The 7,829-nt window shown below is 37.4% G+C and overlaps 1 protein-coding gene across 1 annotated transcript in view; it reads left to right on the top strand.

The window, feature by feature from the left end:
• LOC106520682 (zinc finger protein 2) overlaps nt 1–4,620 on the top strand; it is a 9,983-nt gene extending 5,363 nt beyond the window's left edge. Inside the window, exon 2 of the mRNA XM_014012899.1 lies at nt 2,195–4,620. Within this exon, the coding sequence (XP_013868353.1) occupies nt 2,195–4,287 (2,093 nt within the window). The 3' untranslated portion in view covers nt 4,288–4,620. The remainder of the gene's footprint in view (nt 1–2,194) is intronic.
• The last annotated feature ends 3,209 nt before the right edge of the window (nt 4,621–7,829 follow it).

Here is a 7,829-nt window from a genome sequence, read left to right as displayed (position 1 = left end):
GAGAGTCCACTTTGTTAAACATTCTTTTAAAAATTAAAGTTTATTGATTTATTACTTACATTACACTTACATATTATGCTTTTATAATTATTAGTTGTAAAACGGTCACCAGGCAATATTATCGTTTATCGCAATAAATTTTGAGACAATTAATCGCCCAGCAAAATTTGTTATCGTGACAGGCCTAGATGTGTAAGTTAATTCAGTTTGTTTTATGACTGATAGACTCCATGTTTTCACTGTGGGTGAGGAGAAGCAGCTTCTACCACAGCTACCATCAACAATGCTATGGCTAACTCCTGAATCCCTGCAGGGCGTGTCTCTACAGAGAGGCTTTTATACTGAACACTGTGCTGTGAGACGTCACACAGTACCAGCAACGTTATACAATACTCTTTGAACGAATAACGAAATTCAAATGCAGTAGCCATAGTTAAACCCATAGAGAGCAGCACAAAGACATTTTTAGACACAATATTGTAGTTTTAAACAATTTTAGTCCAAAATGTTGAATTTTAGTCATAAATAGAAAGGTATTACCCTTAGGGCACTGTTTAGACAGTTCATCTGCAAAAAAAAGTTGATTTTGGGGTAAATTTCTCTTTAAATGACTGCTGAGAACTTAAAGACACCTTTAAAGACCGTGTAAAGTAAAATGTAACATTTTCTTTTTTAAACATTATAAATATCATAAATGGATTGTTGGAAATGAGTACAAATTCTCTCAACTGTAGATATTTGAATAGTGGAGATATGATTCAATTTGTGTAACAAGGTGTCTGTGTTTCAGGATTTTTTGGGCGTATCTTAAGGGCAGCCTTGTGATGTCACGCAGCTGCCTTCAGTATAACCCTGCCCCTTGTAGCTCTAATGGAAAACAAACAAACATTGTTTCCTCGGTTACAGGAATGTTCAGGGTCGTGGGCGTAGTTTAAGCTCCTCCAGCGGACACGCCCCCCAGGATTCCAGACCACAGCTAACTGATATTTTTTCATTACTTTTTAACATATAATTTTATAAGGTTAACATAGGGCTGGGCGGTATGACCTCAAATTCATATCATGGTATAAATTGAACCCCTTCACGGTAACTATATATCATGGTAGAAAACTACCATAAAAAGTAAAGATAATGTAATTTCTAGAGCTTTTTTTTTTTTTTTTTGCAGAAAACTAATCTTAATCAAACCCAGCATTTTTGCTTTAATATTTGCCTGCCAAACAATGAGCTTCCACCTGCTGAACTTAGCTGCTGCCCTCTCATCTTCATCGCTGCCCGCTCATCTTCATTGCTGCGTGGCTGCGCACTCATCTTCATCATCAGAGCAGAAGCCGACTTTACATTAGCAAGATGGATTTATGGCTGAAGGAATGCCCACGTCTTTTTTATAATCATCTCTGTGGGTAACAATACTTAAAAAACAAGTTTTTCTCCGACAACTGGGTGTGAAAAACTGCGGTTGTTAAAGCTTCGCTCTGTGTGACGTGCAAGGAGAGGAGAGGAGAGGAAGGAAATGATCCCGCGACACGACGTAACTTGGAGGAGGAAATTTTGAGGAATTATTTTCTCTATACGTGTTTTAAAACGCTAGAATTTCTTCATTACATTTCAAACTCCTGCTCAGTTGTCTCTGCACTCGCAGCCATGCTGACACAGGTGCGATGACGATAGGACGATAGAGGGTAAATTTCCACCGTAGGCCAACTTCATACCGTTTCTACCGTCTACCGCATATACTGCGCAGCCCTAGGTTAACAGTATTTTTAATTGTTCAAACTTGACTGGGGGATTTTTAACACATACTGTATTTCTGTGGTGTGACAACCTCAGAACAAACATATATTTTTACTTTACATGGTCTAATTAAAGTTTGTTTTTATAAAATGTAGACAATAATAAAAGGTCATTGATTTTGTTGGGAGTATTGAAGCCACATTTTGTCGACCTTTGCAAAGTCTGTGGAAATTAAAATTTTTGCAGTCTGGTTCTCAACATTAAATATGGTGCAGACCTGCCTCTACAAAGACTAGTTTTTAAAAAAAGATTCAAATAGTGCTTTTAAGATAAATTCTGTCAGACTAATGTTCTTAATGAGCAACCAAGCAGTGAATTGATAAAAAAAAAAGAGAAAACAGTTGTGTAAATATAGCATTAAGTTGTCCATAATGTTCATGTGTTTCTGTGTTCCCTGCAGATGTTAAAGAAGAAGCTCCTAAAGAAAAAAGCTCTTGTATGAACCAGCAAGATCCTGAGGTTTTCTACATAAAAGAGGAAGAGGAGGAAGTCTGGACCAGTTCTGAGGGAGAGATGAAAGAAGGTTCTCCAGAAGGATGGAGGCCTGGTTTGGACCCCATCCACATAAAAGAGGAAGAAGATGAGGAACTCTGGACCAGCCAGGAGGGAGAGATAAATGAAAAATCCCCTGAAGAATGGCAGCCTGATGTGGACCTCCTTCACAAAAAGGAGGAAGAGCCCTCGACAAGTTTGGAGGAAGACCAGATCGTTGGGAAGAAAGAGACTAATACCCCAAAATTTTCTTTTACTTCGGTTCCTTTGAAGAATGAGGATGATGATGAGAAACCTCAGCTTTTACAGCTTCAACATCAAATGAAAAAAGAAGATTTTCCATCCTGCAGCTTAGCTAACCGGATGAAAGCAGCAACTGGTGGAGATGCAAAAACTACCAGGAATCGAAAGACTCACAAAGACGAGTCCACCTCTTCAGAAACTGAAGTCGGTGATAATAATGAAGAGGACAAAGATGTGAACAATACTGATTGCTCTTTCATGCAGTTATCAGAACCCAAAGCTGAAGAAAGCGATGATGACTGTAAGGAGGGCAGTGTAGACTTGTCTGGTCCAAACAATGTCAACAAAGGTTTACGCTGCTCTGAGTGTGGCAAACAGTTTGTTGACGACCAGTCTTTCCTTAGACACATGATGGGTCATTCAGAAATGAGTACTTCAAGTTGTTTTGGTCAAAAGAAACGTTATAATGTAAAGAAAAATGCAGAATCTTGCAGTGAAGTCCCGCTATCTCGGAAATCATTGAGCTGTAATGACTGTGGTAAAGTAGTTACCTGTAAAACAGATTTAACCAAACACATGAGAGTTCACACTGGAGAGAAACCCTACAGCTGCGATGTATGTGGACGAAGGTTCAACCATAAATCAAATTTAAACAAACACACCAGAACCCACACAGGAGAGAAACCATACAGTTGCGATGTGTGCGGCCGAAGATTTAACCTTAAGTCAAATATGAACAAACATTCAAGAATCCATACAGGAGAGAAACCGTTTGGCTGTGACGTTTGTGGACAGAGATTCACATATAAGACAGATCTAGAAAGACACGGTCGTTTCCACAGAGGGCAGAAACTGTTTGAATGTGATTTTTGTGGAGAGAAGTTCAGCCATAAGACACATTTAGACAGACACGTAAGTTTCCACACAGGAGAGAAACCGTTTGGTTGTGACGTCTGTGGACAAAGATTCACTCGCATGACGCATTTGGGCGTTCACATGAGAATCCATACTGGAGAAAAACCATTCGGCTGTGATGTATGCCAACAAAGATTTAGCCTTAAGAACACGTTAAACAAACACATGAGAATCCACACGGGAGAAAAACCATACGATTGTGGCGTTTGTGGACGAAGGTTTACCCACAAGTCAAATTTAAATAAACATTCAAGAATCCATGCTGGGGAGAAGCCATACGATTGTGAAATATGTGGGAGAAGTTTTACCCACAAGTCGAATTTAAACAAACATATTCGAATCCACACAGTAATGAAACGGTTTGGTTGTGACTTCTGCGAGCAAAGATTTTCGCGGAAGAAACATTTAGGCATTCACATGAAAATCCATTCAGGAGAGAAACTGTTCGGTTGCGTTGTGTGCCATCACAGGTTTAGCAATAAAGCCCAATTAGATAGACATGTGAGCTTCCACACAGGAGAGAAACAATTTTGTTGCGATCTCTGTGGACAAAGTTTTACACGAAAGACACATTTAGGCATACACATGAGGATCCACACAGGAGAAAAGCCGTTTAGTTGTGATCTTTGTGGACAAAGTTTTAGACAAAAGGCACATCTAGATGGACACAGGAAAATCCACACAGTGCAGAAAGTGGTTGTGATGTACGCTGACGAAGAGTTAGCCCAGGGCTCACCAACAAACTTTACTGAGGGTACAGAATTTTACAGTGCAGACTCTGCAGAGCCGGCCTTTGATGCAAGAAATACACAAGACAATGATGCTTGTGATGAAACCTCATAGCTATCAAGCTCAATAAGAAGCGGTTAGATATCCAAGAGAAATCCATTTTTCCCTCAATAATTAACCTATATTTCTGCTTTAGAGGTTTATACACATTTGTTATTTAGCATAAGTGAGCCTTTTTATTTGATGCTCATGCTTTGAAGTGGGGATCCATTAGTTATATAGACTTTAGAAAGCTACTTAACTGCATTTGCCATGCTCTTTATGTTAACTAAAATTTTTATTTTTCAGTGTAAAATATAATTTTGATTTTGCCACTGTGCAGAAACTTTAGAGAAAAAATGTGCTTATATGAAAAGTCAATCGTGTTAAAATTGTAAAAAAAAAAAAGGAAATCGAATTATGTTTTTTTGACAAAGTTATGAGTCTGTGACTTATGCATTAATTTGTGCACTGCAAACAGCAACATATTAACCTGCAGAGTAACATTTTCTCTTAAAATAAATAGCATTAAAAAAATTGGGTCTCATACAGCCTGAAAAGTGAAAAAGTTTGAGGTTCTTCAGTTGTGGTATTTATTAAAAAGCTATCAAACACATTAAATCTCAGAAGAACTCAGTTTACCGTACTCATTATTGGGTCAATTTGATCATCACAAATTGACTCTTTTTTTTTTTTACTATTTCAGTTGTTTTGGGGTAGCTCTGAAACAAATAACGTATGCAAATATGATTTATATCATTACATGTTTTTTGTAATTTTTCATAATTTTTTATCTGAGTAGATGGTGGATGGGAGTCTCTACCCCACCACTCCCTACCTTCATCTTTTTGGTGATCACTGGTTTAGCCTGAAGATATTTAAATAAAAATATAAAAATCCACATGGGGAACACTTTAGTTGTGATCTTTGTGGACAAAATATTAGCCATTAGCTGCAGTGGCTATTCTAAAATGTTTACTAGTTTACTCTGAAAACATGAGAATCTACACATTAAAGAAAACCGTTAAACTGTAAATATTAAGAACTCATTTAAAACTTTATTTTTCCTGGAATGAAACTGCAGCTTTGCAGGATTTCTCGGTAAATAGTACATGTATTGTGAAATGAAGCTGCTGTTGTTTTATTAAAATGTGCATGTACGTATTTCCGCTGTCTTGTTATAAGATGATTGTTCGTGTTGGAATTCATTTTCTAATATTTGCTTTTTATGAACATTTGTCAAAATACACTTCAGACCTCGTTAGTTGTTCTGTTCTAGGTTTTATATCAGAACAAGCTGGTACTAGCCTGGTTTAAACCAGACCGTGTCCTTCACTTTGCTTCAGACCTCTGGACTTGATGCACAGAGAAGTTTCTTGTAGTGTCGTTCAAAACTCCTCCTTCTGTTTGCTGATTGGTCCAGGTAAAATAAACTACAAGCAGACACTGCACAGAAAATCGACGTTCTGCTCTCTGATTGGCCCGGCTAAAAATCTGCCAGTGAAATCCTTGTCAATGGGAGAAGTCCCAGACGGAGCAGTGAAGGAAACTAGAATTGAGCGGAGCTGCGTAGGAAGGCAAGGACCTGGCTAAGCTGGTACAGACGGTCAATGTTGGGTTACTGAGCTTTTGTAGCCAAATATTAAGTGCTGAAAAAAAAAGAGATGTTAAAAACATATTCATTAAAAGATTGTAGTTGTTTCCTGGAAATCATTTTAAGAAAACAAAATGTGCTGTAAAGTACCTTAGTTCAGTTTTCCCAGATACTTATGTAAATTAATACAAACTAAAAAAAATTATCAAGTAAACAGAATTAAAAACATTTGTTTGTAGATCAAAACCATTTTAAGTGTATATGTATATATGTATTTTCAAAATGCAAGAAAATATCATTTCAAGGTGATGGATATTAGACCTAAAATGTATTCTGAGTATTTTTTCTTTCCTGCAGTGTAATGCTCCAAATGCAGATCTTCCATCTTGATTCATCATTTTTCATGTTAAAAAATAAATATAATAAACTTGTGGAAATTACTTGTCTTGTATTTGTATTATTTAAAGGTTCAGTTGTTTAAATACAACGTTTGAGCTTTCCTGTTTGCTTTTTATCCAGCAATAAAAAAATTATAAAAATGGATAAAAAAGGTCAAATCGGTTTTATATTTTTCTTAGCTTTGGAAAACTATTGTATTAGAAATCAAAAGTGGTAAAGCAATTTGTTTTTTCAATGTAAACTATCCATTATTTTGATATATTTCTTCCATATTTATAGTGTTTAAATAAAAGTTTTTATGTTTCTCACATCAAAGTCCAGTGATCAGGCAGGATTGTTTTCATACAGACCTGAGATGACATTCACTGTGACTTGGTGTTCTATACTGAATTGAATTGTGATGTACTTTTATTATGAATCTACACCATAATCATTGGGCAGTAGCATGTTGTTGAGCTGGGTCAGGTCTTGAAGAACTCAGTCTTTGGTAGTCAAGCTGACATCGATGACCCTCGCATTGATTTCTTGGAGTCTGTGTTCTCCTGAACCAGATCAATGAGGGCTTGTTGCACCTGCGTAAATACACCACCTGGATTTAAGGTCTATGATGTGGGGTTGCTGCATTTGGTCAGGTGTAGGTTCAACAACAGTCTGTGCTCAAAGAATTATGTCAGCTGACCTGAARGAGCAGGTTATTCRATCAATGGATTGTTTCTGCCCTGATGGCATGACCATATTCCAAGATGACAATGTCAGGATTCATGGGGCTCTTATTGTGAAAGAGTGGTTCAGGGAGCACGAGACATCATTTTCACACATGGATTGGCTCCACAGAGTCCATTGAGTATCTCTGGGATGTGCTGGAGAAGGTCAGACTCTACCATCAATGCAAGATCTTAGTGAAAAATTAATGCAACACTGGATGGAAATAAATCTTGACATTTCAGAAACTTATTGAAACAACGCCACAGTGAATGTGTGCTGTAATCAAAGCTAAAGGTAGTCCAACAAAATATTAGTGTTTGTGACCTTTTATTGGTGGTGACTTTTTTTTTGGCCAGGCAGTATATGACAACCCTCCTACCTCTATGAGGCATTCTTTCAACTCTAGAAAAAGAAACTTGTATTTCACAGAACAGAATTATTCATGTACTCTTAAAAAAACATGAATTCAATAAACGCCATGGACATGTTTCACATTCTATTTGTACAGAACTGAGACAATATACTATATTTACTGTGATGACCAACGCAGTAATACAGCACCTGTTGTGTTCTCTGAATGACCAGATACTGATATTCACTGAGAACCTGCTTGGGTTTGGACTCTTTGTCCTGATTTGATCATTGACATGCTGTGGACAGTGACTGCTGTTCTCATCTTGTCCGTGGTGCATAGTTGTCTTGCGCTCTCTTTGCCCCCCTCCTCTTCCTGCTGAGCCTGCTCCTCTCCGTCCTCTGACTTGAACTCATCTTCCTCTTCCTCCCTCCATTGTTCTAGTTTGGAACCTTCAGCACACTTTAGTCTGAACAAACAACTCCAGTTTTACAAATAAAACTTTAGCAACATGAAATTATGATAAATTTGGAGCTTTCAATTTAAAACAATAATTGTCTCCTTAGA

This window comes from Austrofundulus limnaeus, unplaced genomic scaffold (genome assembly GCF_001266775.1).
Source record: "Austrofundulus limnaeus strain Quisiro unplaced genomic scaffold, Austrofundulus_limnaeus-1.0 Scaffold96, whole genome shotgun sequence".
Classification (NCBI taxonomy): Eukaryota; Metazoa; Chordata; class Actinopteri; order Cyprinodontiformes; family Rivulidae; genus Austrofundulus; species Austrofundulus limnaeus.
Note: the sequence above shows the minus strand (reverse complement) of the source record. Positions and strands in the feature narration are given on the sequence as shown.